The 16,554-nt window shown below is 40.9% G+C and overlaps 1 protein-coding gene across 1 annotated transcript in view; it reads right to left on the bottom strand.

Moving 5' to 3' along the window:
• Positions 1–692: 692 nt before the first annotated feature.
• Positions 693–16,554, bottom strand: part of col11a2 (collagen, type XI, alpha 2) — a 43,526-nt gene continuing 27,664 nt past the window's right edge. Inside the window, exons 22-65 of the mRNA XM_075449037.1 lie at positions 16,406–16,450; positions 16,214–16,267; positions 15,289–15,333; positions 13,526–13,579; positions 13,371–13,415; positions 13,116–13,169; positions 12,877–12,921; positions 12,730–12,783; positions 12,431–12,538; positions 11,847–11,900; positions 11,645–11,698; positions 11,449–11,493; positions 11,087–11,140; positions 10,830–10,874; positions 10,631–10,684; positions 10,390–10,443; positions 9,825–9,878; positions 9,489–9,686; positions 8,842–8,895; positions 8,399–8,506; positions 8,188–8,295; positions 7,916–7,969; positions 7,740–7,793; positions 7,506–7,613; positions 7,338–7,391; positions 7,177–7,230; positions 6,813–6,866; positions 6,669–6,722; positions 6,450–6,557; positions 6,293–6,346; positions 6,068–6,121; positions 5,921–5,974; positions 5,685–5,738; positions 4,796–4,903; positions 4,626–4,679; positions 4,253–4,414; positions 4,105–4,158; positions 3,961–3,996; positions 3,797–3,850; positions 3,395–3,680; positions 3,032–3,141; positions 2,646–2,714; positions 2,245–2,481; positions 693–945 (exon numbers count right to left, since the gene is read on the bottom strand). Coding sequence (XP_075305152.1) covers positions 799–945; positions 2,245–2,481; positions 2,646–2,714; positions 3,032–3,141; positions 3,395–3,680; positions 3,797–3,850; positions 3,961–3,996; positions 4,105–4,158; positions 4,253–4,414; positions 4,626–4,679; positions 4,796–4,903; positions 5,685–5,738; positions 5,921–5,974; positions 6,068–6,121; positions 6,293–6,346; positions 6,450–6,557; positions 6,669–6,722; positions 6,813–6,866; positions 7,177–7,230; positions 7,338–7,391; positions 7,506–7,613; positions 7,740–7,793; positions 7,916–7,969; positions 8,188–8,295; positions 8,399–8,506; positions 8,842–8,895; positions 9,489–9,686; positions 9,825–9,878; positions 10,390–10,443; positions 10,631–10,684; positions 10,830–10,874; positions 11,087–11,140; positions 11,449–11,493; positions 11,645–11,698; positions 11,847–11,900; positions 12,431–12,538; positions 12,730–12,783; positions 12,877–12,921; positions 13,116–13,169; positions 13,371–13,415; positions 13,526–13,579; positions 15,289–15,333; positions 16,214–16,267; positions 16,406–16,450 — 3,459 coding nt within the window. The 3' untranslated portion in view covers positions 693–798. The remainder of the gene's footprint in view (positions 946–2,244; positions 2,482–2,645; positions 2,715–3,031; positions 3,142–3,394; positions 3,681–3,796; positions 3,851–3,960; positions 3,997–4,104; positions 4,159–4,252; positions 4,415–4,625; positions 4,680–4,795; positions 4,904–5,684; positions 5,739–5,920; positions 5,975–6,067; positions 6,122–6,292; positions 6,347–6,449; positions 6,558–6,668; positions 6,723–6,812; positions 6,867–7,176; positions 7,231–7,337; positions 7,392–7,505; positions 7,614–7,739; positions 7,794–7,915; positions 7,970–8,187; positions 8,296–8,398; positions 8,507–8,841; positions 8,896–9,488; positions 9,687–9,824; positions 9,879–10,389; positions 10,444–10,630; positions 10,685–10,829; positions 10,875–11,086; positions 11,141–11,448; positions 11,494–11,644; positions 11,699–11,846; positions 11,901–12,430; positions 12,539–12,729; positions 12,784–12,876; positions 12,922–13,115; positions 13,170–13,370; positions 13,416–13,525; positions 13,580–15,288; positions 15,334–16,213; positions 16,268–16,405; positions 16,451–16,554) is intronic.

Raw genomic sequence — 16,554 nt, 5'->3', positions numbered from 1 at the left:
GAGTTTGGTGTCTGCTGTTTAGATTTGATTTTGGTTCATGACAAGAAACTTTGGCTCCAAAGTGGAAGATAGATAGAAAAGTTGATTAAACTTTATATGTGAATGTCCATAGGGACGAACACCCACCAAAAGGCAAAGCTGCGAACCAGAACAGACGATTTAACAGTTCATCAAAGAGTGACAGTCGATCATGTTGCTTGCAGTGTGAACGTGGGATTAAAGAAGTGGGAAGATGTCCGAGTGTGACCCTTTTTTTTTTTTTGGAAAGAGGAGGGAGAGGTAGAGCAGGAAAGATGAGTGGAAAAAAAAGTCAGCGGGGAGGAGAGAGGAGTGAGAGGGGGATCGGAGACGGGGGCTTCAGGCCTCATGCTGCCAGCTCGCTTTTTACTCAGGCCGACGCCTTTCACTGCCGGTGAAGAAATCCCTGTTTCATTCCGAGGAACTCTCTCCTGGATTTTCTCCCCTTCTTCTCAGTCGTGTTCCCACTCGTGTTCTCCTCTTCGCAAGTTTTTGTATCTCTCTCCTCTTTACTTCTTCTGACGTCCGTTAGTTGCTGGGAGGGCGTTGCGTTCCCCAGGCGCGTACGAGTGTGTTTGTCTCACAACATCATCTGCATATGTAAGTGTGTGTGTTTCGGTGAGGGTATGTGTGTGTTTTATATCATTTACAAGTTAATTTACAAATTACTGGGCATGTATCTTTTTTAATCATATATAGGTGTGTCTCTAAGTGCATGTGTGTGCATGTGAGTATTTGCATGTTTTGTTCTCTGCATGGCGTGTATATGTGTGTGTGTTTTTAGCCTTGGAAACAGACAGGTCCCACTTCAAAGCCAAACTGCTGGTTGCTTTCCCCAAAGTCTGACACCTTGATATCCAGCAGAGGGAGATGCTCCACCTGTGGTGTGTTGATCTCCAGCACTGTCCTATCAAAGCCTTTACGATACTGCAGAGAGACACGGAGACAGACACGTCAGTTACGCTTTTCCTGTCACACGTGGAGCTCTCAAACGTTTACAACCCAAATTCAGAAAAAGGATCCTGTGTAAAAATGTACATAAAACAAACTGCAATGATTTTAAAATTATGTTGAAAGTGAGACATTTTACCATTTCAAGAAAAATAATTGTTAATTTTGAAGGTGATGGCAGCAAGTTGGGACATAAGCAACAAAAGGCTGAAAAAGAAAGTGATACTAAAAGAAACAGCTGGAGGAACATGTTACAACTAATCAAGTTAATTAGCAACAGGTGAGTACATGACGGTATAAAAAGAGCACAGAGATGGGCAGAGGTTCAGCAATCTGCAGAACAGTGTGTTTCAATTTCAGAATAATATTCTTCAAGATAAAGTTGTGAAGTCTTTGAATATTCCATCATCTACAGTGCTTCATATAATCAAAGGATTCAGAGAATCTGGAGACATCTCTGTGTGCAAAGGGACATGACTGAAACAATATTCTGTCATGGAAATCACTGCATGGGCTCAGGAACACTTCCAGAAATCATTGTCTGTGAACTCAGTTCACCGTAACATCCACAGATGCAGAGATGAAGCCACATGTGAACATGATCCAGAAACACTGCCGTCCTCTCTGGTCCAAAGCTCTTTTAAAATGGACTGAGGCAAAGTGGAAAACTCTTCTGTGGTCAGATAAATCACCATTTTAAATTTCCTCTTTAGTCCATCATACTTAAGAGGAGAGGGACCGTTTTTTCAGGAAAGGCCTTATATATTTCAGTAAGACTAAGTTAAAACACAAGCTGCATCTATTCCAACAGCATGGCATCATAGTACAAGAGTCCAGGAGCTGGACTGACCTGCCTGCAGTTCAGACCTTTCTCCAACTGAAAACATTTAAAATACAACAAGGAAAGCTCTGGACTGCTGAGCAGCTGGAGAATGGGACAACATTCCTCTCCCAAAGGTCCAACAGCTGGTTTCAGGTCCCAGATGTTTACAGACTGTTGTTAAAAGAAGATGGGATGCTACACAGTGGGAAACATGGACCTGTCCCAGCTTTTTTTGAGACTGCCATTAAATTAAAGATGAGCAAATTGTTTTCATGGAATAGAAAAGTGTCTCAGTTTTAACATTTGATACGTTTTATACGTTTGCATTAGGAATACAATGGTGGTTTATGAAATCTGAAAATCATTGCATTCTGATTTCATCTAAATGTTTCGCAGCGTCCCAACTCTTTTGGAATTGGGGTTGTAGCACTGTTTCACGTGTGTGAACTCACAGAGCAGCCATCGACCAAGGCTTTGATGTAAGGGTTGGTCTCGTAGCTCAGCTCCTCGTCGTTGGCGCCCCGAAGGTGCAGCGCCCTCTTGTGGTTGTTCTTGGCGCTTCGGTCAGCCCAGGCCACAGAGCGATGGCAGTGGTAGGTGACGTTCTGGCGGGCCTGAACGCTCAGGAGACGCAGGAAGCCCAGCTGGACCACCCCGACGGGCTCGCCATTTAAGTCCACGTAGGAGAACTGGGAGGAGGAGGAGATTGAACAGGAGGTTTGGCAAAGAACCAAGACGATGAACAGAAAAAATAAAATTAATCCCATCAAGGGTACAAGGGGAACAGGTTCAGTACTAAACTATAAAACTGTTACTTTTTCAGCTAATCTTCATGTTACAGAAGATTACTAACCTTGTTACCAGTGGCAAACTGACTGTACCACGACCCGGGAGTCTCTTTGTCCCAGGAGCTCATCTTCACCTGCCACCAGAACAATCCACAATCAAATATTATAAGTCTGTTAAGTTTGGTTTTCCTTTGCATGAATGTGATTTTGTGAGAGAAAGCAACGATTCTACAAAACCTGAGCCACATTTTTCTCAAACATAACTAAACCAGTTTCTTTCATTGTTTTACTTTTAATGTTGGGAAACAATCGTGAGGAGAATAGGGAAATTGTTTCTAGAAAATGGGAAATTGGGTCCTCTCCACCTTAAAGCATAAAAAAACGGAACATACTGCAATTCAAACACTTGTTTTTACAGGATTTTACAGTGTTGCTGATTAGGGGGACCAACCGTGTCGATGCCCTTGCTGGGGTACAGGCACGTCTCGCTGTTACTGAAATTACAGAAGACCTTGAAGGAGTCTCTGGAGCAACCCTGGTTGGGATCGATCCAGTACTCTCCTGTAAAGGGCAAAGAAAGGTGGGAAAAACCTGTAAAAGTCTGATACAAAGTCTCTGTTTGAGACTCTTTTACAGGACCGTGACTTGGTCCTTGCACTTACTTTCTTGTGGCCAATACATTTTTTGGATTTTTGTTTTAAATTTTCTTTCGTAAGTGTGTGAATGTGTGAAAACGGTGCGTCCACAATAAGAACATAACCATAACCTGTTGGTTGGTCAGGCGGCAGGTAAGTGTGTGAGATATGTTCTGTACCGTCTTTGAGGTCAGGCTGGCTGAGATGAAGGTCTTGGCAGGTGCGGGCGGGGCTGTCCTGGGTGCCCAGAGGGAAACGCATGGTCTCGATCTCCTGTCGAAGTGAGTTGAGAGAGCCAAAGATCTCCTCCATGCCCTCACTGCCCACTAGGAACTCTGTGCCAGCGGTGTCAGATGCAGGCATGTCAGGGTCAAACTCAGGCAGCATCTGGCTGGCATCAATGGAGCGTTTGGACTTAGGACTCCTCTGGATGGGCAGCGGCTGAATGACCTCGCCTGGTGGGCCCTGGGATGCAAGTTTACATTTTAATCCTCTGACCGATGACCAACAGTGATGTTGATGAATTTAAAGTATATATCACACTCTTCCTTAAGTTTTACAAAGAAGGCTGAAGTACTTACAGGAAGCCCAGCAGGCCCTTGTACACCCTTTTCTCCCTTTGGACCAGCTCCTCCCTAAAGCAAGAGGAGGAAAGATTTTGAGAATCAAAGTTGATGCATTTACAAAAAAGAAAGAAAAAAAAAAGGCACTCAAATTGTGCAAGTTGAAAGTACAGTTTACACACCGTTGCACCCTTAGCTCCTTTGACACCTTGAGGACCCTGTAAAAGACATCAGATTTTAATTCTGTGCTGGTAACGCGAATGGATCTGAGATGAGAAAAAAAAAAAGATGGAATTTTCCTGGGACAAAACAGAACAGGTACTCACAGGCAGACCAGGAGGACCAGAGGGACCTAAAGGTCCGGTGCCTCCAGGCATTCCCTACAATAAAACATGAGAGAGAGAGAGTTCATGGGTTATTGCAAAATGGCACGAATGATGACAACCCTAACCCTGTTCCTCGGGTCAAACTTACATTCTCTCCTTTGGGTCCAGTGGATCCCTGGGGCCCAGTCAGGCCTCGGTCTCCCTTCTCTCCCTGCTCTCCTGGGGGTCCAATCAGACCAATAAGACCTGGGTGTCCCTTCTCTCCCTTTGAACCAGGATCTCCACGCAGGCCGAGCAAACCAGGAGGTCCCTGCAGGATGAGAAGAAGCGGCAGAAGATCAGAGGAGGATCACAGTGAAGAGGTGGGACACATGGAAAATGTATGAAGATGAAGTGAGAAGAAAGGTGGATAACTGAATGATTATTGAGGGAGAAGACGATACAATTTATTCACTAATGTTCTGTACGTCAAGATTCAGAGTAAGAAAATAAAAGTAATGAAAAGGGCATCATTATCTTACCATAGGTCCAGGTGGTCCTTTCTGGCCAGCAGGTCCTGGAGATCCTTGCTCACCCTGAAACACAGTCGAACACCTTCAGCAGGTGGCCTCCAACACACCAACACAACACATTTGTTCCCGTGTAATTTCTTTAATAACAAGCAAAGAAAGAATTGAAGAGCTGAACTTACCACTGATCCTGGGAGTCCCCTGAGACCCTCTGTTCCTGGTTTGCCTGGTACACCCTGAGGGCCGACAGGGCCGGTCTTTCCCGGGGGACCAACTGCACCTGAATCTCCCTGTGAACGGTGATGATCATCATTAAACTTTAAAAAGTTTTCACTTACTTTTACATGACAATACAAGTTAGATATCACGGTTGTCTACAATAAGACACAGACTGACATATAAGAGAGAAACTGACACATATTCTCAGATTTACAAGAAATACAAATAAGATGAACTTTAATAATAATTCTTGAATAAAAGCAGTAAAGTGTTTTATCCTGGAAATACTGACTTTTTCTTTCTTGGAGCTCCTTGTAATGGGTCTGGCTATATTTCTAGCAAAATAATCCTATTCTTTGAGGTTTCTGAGCACATTTAAGTTGAAGAGGCTTCGTGAACTATGACTGAAATGGTTGTAATATTTCATGTGTTTTAGATCTGTTGCAGCAAATTGGGTAAATCTGCAGTTTTTAGAACAGTTTTAAGAACATTTATCATTATTTTCATTGACTTGTTGTTCAGAGGCTGATATTTACCCTCTAATTCACAGTTTTTATGGAAGTAAAAATGTAAATTTGTGATGGGATTTATTAGATCAATAAGGGTCACGTTGGTCTTACAGTTGTGGAGCTGCTACATAACGATTCATTAATGGCTTATTTTTTTCAGGTGGAAGTTTAAAAACAAATCTACAACCTAAGGAGTAGTTGGAAATGATCACCTTTAGGATGCTAAACAAAGATCAGAAGTCAACTCTGGTATGAAGCCTTCCATATGATCCATCATGAGTACATGACTTACATCGATTAAATTGCACAGGGGACTTTAAAATGCACTTAAAAACGGACTCACTTTGGTTCCCTTCTCTCCTTGACGTCCCTCTGGTCCTCTTGTTCCAGCAGGGCCCTGGAAAGTAAAACATGGAAGATATAACAAGTTTAAAACATGAAGTAGTTTCAAATTTTGAAAGATTGTGAGTAAACTGCATCATTTAACTGGCACTAAAAGAAAGAAGCAGAATAAATGCATCTGTTTTAATGGAAGTGTTCCTCAGGAGGGCATCGAATGTTTGTTGAGGAGGAGCTTACCCTCTTTCCAAGGGGACCAGGTGGTCCATTCTCACCAGGAGGTCCCGGGGAGCCCTGCAATACAATGCAGAGTCATGAGATTGAGGAGACAGAAACATGAGAAAATACCTAATTCCAAAGTATGTATTGTAGCATGTTTTGACTTACAGACTCTCCTGATTCACCATCCTCTCCTCTCTCTCCTTTGGCGCCATCTTGACCCTGAAAGCAAAGTGGACCAGCGTCAGTGGTTTTTCTTCTGATCCAGTTCAGGACAAAATATGTAGCAAATACACAGAACTGAAGTGTTAACAGCTGTGAGGCCAGACACAGCAGAGCTTTGAAATCTAACATAAATAGTAAAATAATGTGCTTTTTTAAAAATATACTTACTCTGGGTCCAACTTCACCGGATGGGCCGGGATCACCGGGGAAACCAACGGGACCCTGAAGAAAAGCAACAACTCTCAGAGTTCAACATGGCAGAGATTAACATGTCTCAAGTCATTCATCAGAGTAACTGTGTAAGTGTTTTTAGTGTTTGTCATACAGGGTTTCCTTTGGGTCCGTCGTCTCCAGGTCGTCCTCGTCCTCCAGGGGGTCCACCAGTTCCAGGTTGTCCAGACTCTCCCTTCTCTCCTCGCTCTCCACGGGGACCCTGTCAACGGGGAACACAACTCTTAGCTGACTCGTGGACGCTATCAGTGAAGAATCGGTCACTTGACATCTCACCTCACCGCGTGTTTGGGTCGGGCTCTCAGGTACTCACCTTCTTTCCAGGCTCTCCAACAATTCCAGGTGGTCCGCCCTCACCGGGCTCTCCCTGTGGAGCAAACAAGAAATCGTTTAATTCAGTTCTTCTGTCTTTAGAAAACCGTCACACTCGTTCAGAAATACTCTTTCAATGTTGCACCTTCTCTCCAATAGGTCCAGGATTACCCAAACCGCCAGGAGGACCTTGAGGACCCTAAAAAAAAACAAAAAAAACAACACGAATCAGGCAAAAACAATGTGATAGTAATAACTTAATATGATAATATGAACACAATCATTAGCAGCAAAAACTAAGAGCTTATTCTGTTTTGACTTGCCAACTTGATCAATAACAGGTTACATCAAAATTTATTATAAGTAACTTGATGGAATACTTTTATTAACTTTCATTATGATTAATACTTTTCTAATTTTATTTCAAAATGTTCTTTAAACAGTTTCAACCAATCTAATTTCACATTGTCGAAGTTTGCAATACAGCCAAAAGAGTCATAAACACTCACGTCAGCTCCACTGGGTCCAGCGGGGCCACGGGGTCCTGGAGGACCTGGGGGACCCTGGAAATGTAAAGAAGCTTTTAGTTTGATCATTATTTATGATTTTACTGTGATAAAAGAAGTCACATCAGCAATAATTACACTAATCATGTATTTCTGAAACTCACCAGAGGTCCAACATCTCCAGTTTCTCCCTTCTCACCAGGTGGTCCAGGCAGGCCCTGCAGAACAGACGGGGGAGTTTTACAAAGCCAGCAGCCGAGGAACTCAGCACAAGAGTGTAGCTCAAATTACTTCAGGTCCAAATAAAAAAATTAAAATTTTGCAGTTTTTACCTGAAGACCGATTGGTCCAGGGGCCCCAGGGAATCCTCGGGTTCCTTCATCACCTTTAGCTCCAAAAGGCCCCTGTTGCCCCCTCGGTCCAAGCTCTCCATCAGCCCCCTGCACCACAGAGGAGGTACAATAAAGATAATGCACGTGCCGTCAGTGAACTCAACAGCAGACGACTCAAACTCCAAGTTCGTACAGTCGAGAACGAGTAAAACCAAGTCTGATGTTTCTACTTACAGCAGGACCAGGTTGACCAACAGGACCCATCGGCCCAGGTGGACCAGGAGGACCCTAACAGCAAACAAACATCGAAACTATGAGCAGCACTGCAGCAGTGATATGACAAACAAACAAAAAAATTCTGATTGTCACCATCAAAAACAACGATTTGGCACGGATTTCATGTTACTCACATGCTCTCCTTTTCCTCCCTTGGCGCCCTTCTGACCGTGCTCTCCAACCTCGCCCTGAACGGTAAAAATATTTCATGTTAAAGTCATGTGTAGAGTGTAGTTATTCTACTGAATGAAACGTTTATTAATCTAGGAACTTTGAATTGGCAGTATTTGAATAAAACTGAATTGAATAGACTATCATTTATGCATCAGCTTTGAAGATGAAACAATCCTCCTGCAGCTTAATGAGAGTCTGAACAGATTCAGGACAGTGATTTGGAGCTACTAGCCTTATCTCCATCCTCTCCAGGTATTCCAGGTGTTCCAGCAGGGCCAGGCAGACCCACTGGACCCTGCACGCCATCTCGGCCTGCGGGACCAATGGGACCTTTTTCACCCTTAAGAGGAAGAAGGCAGAAAAGCGGAATTTGTTGGTGTTATTTCTATTATCTTTGGAATTTTATTTAATATCATGTTAAATGCACACAACAAAACACTCACTGGGACTCCCTTCTCTCCAGCTGGTCCAGGTGGCCCCTGAGGTCCTGGTCGGCCGGGAGGTCCAACAGGTCCAGCAGTTCCAGCTGGTCCCCTCTCACCAGGAGAACCCTATAAAAGTACATCAAGACAGTTCATATTGCAGTAGGTGTTCAATAAGTGAATACTTCAGTCTTCATTAGGATGGAAGGTGTCCAGTGTACTATGAATACTGATTGGAAAAAATCCATAAAACATTATATTATTTCACATTTTGGAAAATGAAAACCCAGGAAATTATTTTTAGCTGAAAATTAACAGATAAATAAACAGAAATGATGGAAATGACCTGACTCAAAGTAGTCTGCATCCTTTGCTGACATATACAACACTAACTGAGTGAGCTAGTTACATATTACCATTTTAAATATTATGAATATGAATTTCTAAGTTGGCTTGAAACGTACAGCAGTTCCAGGAGGTCCAGGCGGTCCTTCACTTCCCTTCAGTCCTCCACCACCCTGGAAATGCACATCAGAAGGAATTAATCCATTTTTAATCTCTCTTTAACTACTTAATTTCTTCCAAAATAAACATTTTCTGTTATTAAATGTTAAAAACGTCTTTCATGGGGTTATTTTAACTCCTAAAAACAGATCTCTGTGAATCTAAATTACATTTTTAACTTTTTCCATAAAAATAAATCAAGTCAAACATTACAAACCGCTACTCATTCCTACATAACAGGAAGTTGGTATATTAGCAAAATGACTCAGTCACACACAATATGTTTGAACCAGAATTAAGGAGAGGTAAGAGTGAATTGTGAACAGTTCCTTAAAAGGATGTTGAGTCTGAATCGTAATGTACTTTAAGTATTACTTTCAAACATAATAGTTAATATGATTCTTTGCCTTGACTATGTTATTAAACTGCTATAGTTTGATGTTTCATTGTCCACAGGCTGCATCTTGATAGGAATGTCTCCTTCTGTTTATAAAGTATGATACACTGTCTGAATTTAGTCTTTTTGAGATCCACAATGGACCCAGAGCATAAAAAAACACACCAGATCACTCAACTTAAGGTTAAACTTTGTCAAGACGATACTCACAGGGGTTCCAGGTAGTCCTCTCTCCCCAGGAAAGCCTCTCAGTCCAGGGGGCCCATCTTTCCCAAGGCCTCCTGGTGGTCCAGGGTCTCCCTTGGTGCCCTCCTTCCCTGAGGGACCAGAAAGTCCCTGCTCTCCGGGTGGACCTGGGGGTCCGGGATGGCCACGCTCACCCAATGGGCCTGTCTCTCCTGATGGACCCTGGGAGGATTGCGGTGGAGAGGGCAGAGAAGAATCATAGAGAAGAAAAAAAAAGATTAAAAAGAACAAGTTGTGTTGAAAGTTGATTTTTTTCTGCATCAGCGATGAGAAAATCTACATGATGATGAATGAACTCACCTGAGGTCCAACGACTCCAGGAGGCCCAGGTGGACCCATTTTACCTTGGAAACCCTGTAGGAGAAAAGCACAGATGTGAAGTCCATCTCTGAGAAACAACTCATCACAATCTCACTCTGAAACTGACCAAAGTGGAAATGTAACAGTCATGAAACACCTGTTTGATTTCACCTAATTTAATAAAAATGTGTGCTGTGGCTCAGGTGCATTTACTTGTCACCTGATCAGCATCAGATAGAAAGTTTCAAGGCTAACTGTAACTGAGCAGATGCATAGACGACTGGCTTAGATCTCTAACAAAAAGCTTCCTTAGATACACACTATAACTGGAGTTTATTGAAAATGAACCAGACACAACTGATGTTACGCTCCAGTCGGTGTCTTCAGACATTTTTGTGATTCAAAAACAGAAAATTGTGTAATGTATCTTTGATTAAGTTTTCCATTGTATAAAATCATTGCCACAATGTCCAAATAACAGAATCTGTGAATAAATATGAGAATATTCCCACCTATTGTCTCCTGCTGGTATTATAGAGAATTTTAATTTTTTTGACACACTTACAACTTCTCCTCTCTGTCCAGGATGTCCAGGCAGCCCGTCCTTTCCTGGGGGTCCCTATAAGGAAACATTAATTAAATATAAATTAAACCTTTGATCAGACAAAAGGTCTTACAAACAATCAACAAAGAGGTTTCTTTAAATATGAGACAATAATTGAGGGGAGTAAAATGATCTTTTTAAAAGCCAAGTGACCAAATCTACAATGAGTCTATAAGAAGCTGGTATCAAAACTTTTTCTTACAGGAGGTCCCTTTGGTCCTGGGAAACCATTGGCTCCCTGAGGCCCGGGCAATCCCTGGTTGAGACAAGAAGATATGATGTAATGAGAACAGAGAAGAATTATGAAGACCTATCTTTAAAATCTCTACGGCTTATATTTGAATGTTTAAATAAAGATCTAACCAGCAGGACATGCTTTCCTGTCATGAAAAATGACTCACCCTCTCTCCAGAAGGTCCAGGAGGCCCATCACTTCCAGAAGTTCCCTATTAATAACCAACATATCACAGGAAAAAAATAGTTTAGATCACAAAATGTAGCAATTTGAGACTCTTATTCAGATATTTGTAGAAACATAGGGAATAATAATGTGACTGACAATGGTAACAGCAGTAAAGTTAGTGATGACATTCACAACAATTACAACAAAATGATCTTATCTTATATGATGAGCATATATTGTAACGTGCAAACAAACCTTTGCTCCTGGTTTACCAGTTGATCCCCTCGGCCCTCTCTGCCCTCTGGGGCCCTGGCGTGCACAAATAATAAGTGTTAGAAATGGAAAACGTTCTTGAAAACGTTGCAGATCTGATAGCAGCTGTGACTACACTGATTCAAAAGAATTAAACATCTTCTGAAAATCTTTTCTATGCTAATCTCCTCTGGTTTAACGTCTAACTCTGCAGTCTCATCCATCAGTGATGCTGCATGAGGTCAGAGGTCAAACAGGCTGGTGTCTGCTCTTATGCCTGTTGTTCAGTTACTTTCTAATACCTGAGCAGACAGACAGACAGAGTGGGGTAACTTTTAAAAAATCTAGTAAATTAGAAAAGGTACCGTTGGTCCTCTTTGTCCTCTTGGTCCTGATTTTCCAGAAAGACCCTGAATTTGAAAAAGAAGAAAGTTACCAACACATTCAGACAGAGATGAACAGTTTTCATCACACTTCTCTGGAGAATCTCAATGTGATCCCTGATTTAATTCCTAATACTGACCTTGAAAGTCTAACAATAATAACTAACTAATATCTTACCCTTGTCCCCTTCTCGCCATTGGAACCGGGGAATCCGGGGAATCCAAGAGAGCCCTAATAAGAAAAAAGAAAATCTGAAAATCAGCTCTTCTTCTCACCCTGGAGAAGCCTCATGACCACTAATGCACATAAAAATACCAAAAACCCAACTAATTATGGATTTATAAGTGTAAATAATAGATGCTGTACATGTGTCCCTTACCTTGGGTCCTTGTCTTCCAGGATATCCAGGAAGTCCAGGCACACCAAGTTTACCCTGGAACACAGTGATGACGTCACTAATCATAATTGCTGTACTTGTGTTTGATGACCTGTTACACGATAAAATGTATTACTTAGTTCTTGGTTATGGTTGTTTAAACTGGGAATACTGACAAGCAGGTGTGCTGTAGCTGCATAATTATATCTTGCAATAAAAATAAGGAGTAAAATAACGTGTGTAGCATTAAGCAACAGCTAACACACAAGAATCTAAGAAAAACAGTAGTATAGGAAAATTTAAATAGGTATATTTGAATACTCAATTTAAATACAATTTGAAAAAATGTAAAGGTGTTGCACCTGTTTTACTAGAGTGAATATACACCCACAAGAGGGCAGTACAATGCCATTTCCATGCCAAATTTATGACAATTTTTTAGAAATAAGATATAAAATTTTGGGGAAATATCATATTTGTAGCTCAAACATTTAGAAGCCAGTTTCAGTATAACTGACCTTTAATCTAATAACTAAGAAGGAAATGATACACTTTAGAAACATCTTGTCGTGATGAATGAGTCATACCTTCTCTCCAACAACTCCAATTGGTCCAATCTCACCAAGGGGTCCAACACGACCCTTTGGCCCCTCTGGACCATCTTCTCCTCTTGGGCCTGGGACGCCGACCTCACCCTGCCAGTGAGATGCAAAACAAAGCCATCAGAAAAAAAATATTCAACATATTTTCAAAGTTTTAAGAATGAGCCAACATTTTTAATTATTAAAAAGATTAATTTTAATTAATCCAACCATCACATATTCATCTAGCCATCATTTTATCAATGATCTGGCAATCAACCAGCTGTTACATTATTCCATCTTACCCTCTCTCCCTTGGAACCAAAATCTCCTTTAACTCCTGGGAAACCATCTTCTCCCTGTTAGAAAAAACAGAGTGCATGTTTGCACATGCCATTATTATGCAACCATGATGTATGTTAGGGGGCATTAATATCTTAAAATTCACTTACCTTCTCTCCTTTGTGGCCTTTCAGTCCACGGATTCCTTGACCTCCCTGCAATCAAAGAACGTCATCATCAATGCACTGATAGCAGCACACAGGAAATATAATGTTTTGTGTTAGTTTAGTCTATGTAGACATGTAATATAAAATATCTGCCAAATAATTTCACAATCAAACAACATTTTGCTAATTTCTGCAATCACAATGATATATTGTTAGAAAATGCAGTAATTAAGTACACTGACCTTGATGCCACGAGGGCCAGGATAGCCGATAGCTCCCTGAGGACCGTTGGGACCCTGGGGGAGGTTACAGGAGGAAAGATGAGCTTTCAGTGCAACACACGCTTCAAAGTAAATATATTTGGTGACATCTTAGGTTGGACTACTAAATCCACAGAGAGATAATCTGGGTAATACCAACAACTGTAAAGTTTTTAACTCTTTTAGATGTCACAAAGAGAATTGAAGTTGCTGGATGAAGTTAGGATTGACACCCACCTGGTTTCCTTTGGTGCCATGAGGCCCCTCCTTTCCTGGGTGTCCCTGCGAAAGGAAGATAGAGAGCTCCAGTCTTAGGAAGGTAATGCAGTACTGGTGGATTTAAGTTAATTCAGTTGTAATGATGTATAATAATTCTAAAAAGACAAACGTACAGGAGGGCCATCAGCTCCGGGCATTCCTGGCAAACCTGGTTTTCCGGTAGGACCCTGGAGAACAAGTTACGGTAAGTATGTGCTCAATAAATCTGTGTATTTAAGATGCAAAAATATTTATTTAGGTTTCATCCATTGAACAAATCACAAATCTGATCTGCATTCTTCTTGCACATCCTGACATACCCTGGCTTGTGTAGGTTCTACTCACATAAAGACAGTGGTGGCATTAAGATATGTATGTTACATTTTAAGTTCCTAGTATGAATTTTAAACTGGAATGTCTTTCCAAAGTTGGATTTCAGAAAGAAAGAAAACTCCAACAAAGCAACTTCATGTATAAAACATAACGAAAGCTGCAGTGATTTACGGCCTATAAACCCCTCTGTGTCCCATGAAAGTCTCACATAGTGCTGTTCAATCTTTGTGGACATACTGCCATGGTGTTTGTGTGCAGCTCAATGCATCGTTAATAACTGCTATTGCTAAAAACAAAAAAAACCTCATCGGTGAGTAAACATCACTAGTTATCAGGTTACGGGTCGACATTCTTAACTCTGAGTTCAGAAGTAAATAAGGTGCACCGAGTTATCCAGAACCTTTCTGGAAGACTTTCGCAAGTGAACTATGAGCGAGGCAAAAGGTCCCCGATCAGGCATCACATACGTGGTCCAATTATGTGTTTCATGTGTTCTCAGAAGGTGAAATTTGTGGCACTGTCTTAAAGTTGTTTATTGTTACAGAAAGGAGGAGCCGGAATTCAACTGAAGTACTTTGACCTCCATTATTCCAGAGACAAAGCTTGAAAAAGATCAGTGAACTTCACAGGTGCTCATTTTGTTTTAGCTGCAGTGTTTACAAAAAGCTTAGCTAATGACATCAGTGTCTGGATGCATGGGATCAGATCGCATGTGATGGACACTGAGGTTTTCACCCAGTGTGAGATGATGGCTGTAACTGATGAGACCTCTTTTGAAGCTGACATTTTCCCCTGCGACAGCATAATAATCAAAAGTGTAATCAGTTAAGTGATGGCTAACTTCTTTTAGAGTCCAGTAAGCCTTAATGAACCAGCGGGCAAAATAGCAGGACATTCCCTCAGATGTAATGTAGCCATTATCACTACTCCTTTGACTTCCCTGCTATTACATTAACTACTTCCTTATCTGTCTATTAACAGATATATATGAGAGTGGTATGGGCCTGTAATGAAGGTGTTGAAGATAGACACAAATATGGAACAATTATCAAGCAAAAAACTTATAAAATCTATAAAATGTAACTGTTAATGTCATGACCTGCTCAATAAAGATATAAGCACACATTCCACCTTTGTGGAATATAACTGACAAATACTCAATTCCTTTCAAATGTTGGTTAATATACGTCACTTCATTATGAATCAAGAGTGTTTAATGACTAAAATAAATAAGCTCTTTGGTCATTCTGATACACGACTGAACAGATTTCACGCAAGAAGCTAATTTTTTACATCATATGGAAGATGTTATTTTTCCAATTTTTGACTGCAGGTTATCTTCATTGGAGTTTTTTTAGTTTGTCTATTTGTAAGCAAAATCCTGAAAAAAAAACTATTTTGTGAAACTTGGTGGAGAGATTGAGCAATGGTAAAGAAAGAACCCTTTAAATACGGTGCAGATCTGGATCAACAACTAAAACTGTGAGTTAGGGTGAGCAAACTGAGTGCTCTACAACATCTAATATTTTATCATTTCTATTATAACATCTGAATGGTCTCTTACTTTCTCTCCTGGGGGTCCAATGGCTCCCTGAGGTCCTGGCATTCCCTGCAAAAATAAACAAAAAAACATGTGTCTTTTGCTCAGTATATTGAATAGATTCTCAATAACACTGTTCACTTTTACTCATGTTTGCATGTGTCTATGAACAACTCTGAGACACTGAGAGAACATAACTGTCAAGATTGCAATATATTGTTCATTTTTGATTTTGTGGCTTTAGCAGAACAATGAAGTCATACAGTTATGACACTACATTGTATTTTACTGATGTAACATAGAAATAGAAATACATCGACCTTATGCTAATGTTAGAGATGGATAATATGGTGGAGTAACACAGAGCTCAACAGTAAGTGATAAAATAACAATGTTTTTGAAGAAGATACCAGGAAATAATTATGATTTTACAAACTTACTGGAATGTAATAATTAGATAAGATGAAAGTGAAAAATCTGCCCAGCAAAAATGAATTATTTGGTTATTAAAACCAATAGCCTGCGATGAACCAGGTTAGTCATGCTCACCCGAACTTAATGGTTGCAGCCTCAAACAAAACCAATCAAAGCCAATCAAGCTAACTTTGCTCTAAAACTCAGAGAGAGAGTAGACAATCATAAAATCTGTAGCAGCATAGCCAATGATCAATGAACTTATTCAGTCATGAGGAACATTGGGCTTTACCAGCTGTTGAAGGCCTTAAAGCAATGGTTTAAACTCCCTTTATAAACTTCCCTTTACAGAAAGCAGTGTGCCTGCATTCCTGAGTCAAACTAACACCCAGGTAAAGGTCTCAGCAATTAAAGCTAGTCCATTAGTCATTACACTCATGATGTTCTGTAATGACCCAATAAGGGAATTCAGACTGATCTATCTTCAGGTATATATATCAGTGATGATGTAACTGTGTGGGTGAAAGTGTCTCACCTGAGTTCCTGAGGTTCCCTGCTGACCTGGAGGACCGGGCTCTCCTTGGGGACCCTGACAGATAAAAACAGAATAAGGATAAACATTAACTTATGTCACGGAAAAAAAGGGAAAGAAGGGAAAGATAATCTTTATAGAATGACTGATGATTACATACATAAGTTACATTATAACATAGTAACTGTTACCAACCAAGTTTCCTTTGGGGCCGTGGGGTCCATCATTTCCTCGTACACCCTAAGAAGAGAGGATAAGCTTAAAGCTTCACAGAATAGAGACCAATCAAAAGATTTCAGACTCAGCTGCACATACAGTGAGAATCAGTGGGTATCTGAACCCTG

This window comes from Odontesthes bonariensis, chromosome 18 (assembly GCF_027942865.1).
Source record: "Odontesthes bonariensis isolate fOdoBon6 chromosome 18, fOdoBon6.hap1, whole genome shotgun sequence".
NCBI classification, from domain to species: domain Eukaryota; kingdom Metazoa; phylum Chordata; class Actinopteri; order Atheriniformes; family Atherinopsidae; genus Odontesthes; species Odontesthes bonariensis.
Note: the sequence above shows the minus strand (reverse complement) of the source record. Positions and strands in the feature narration are given on the sequence as shown.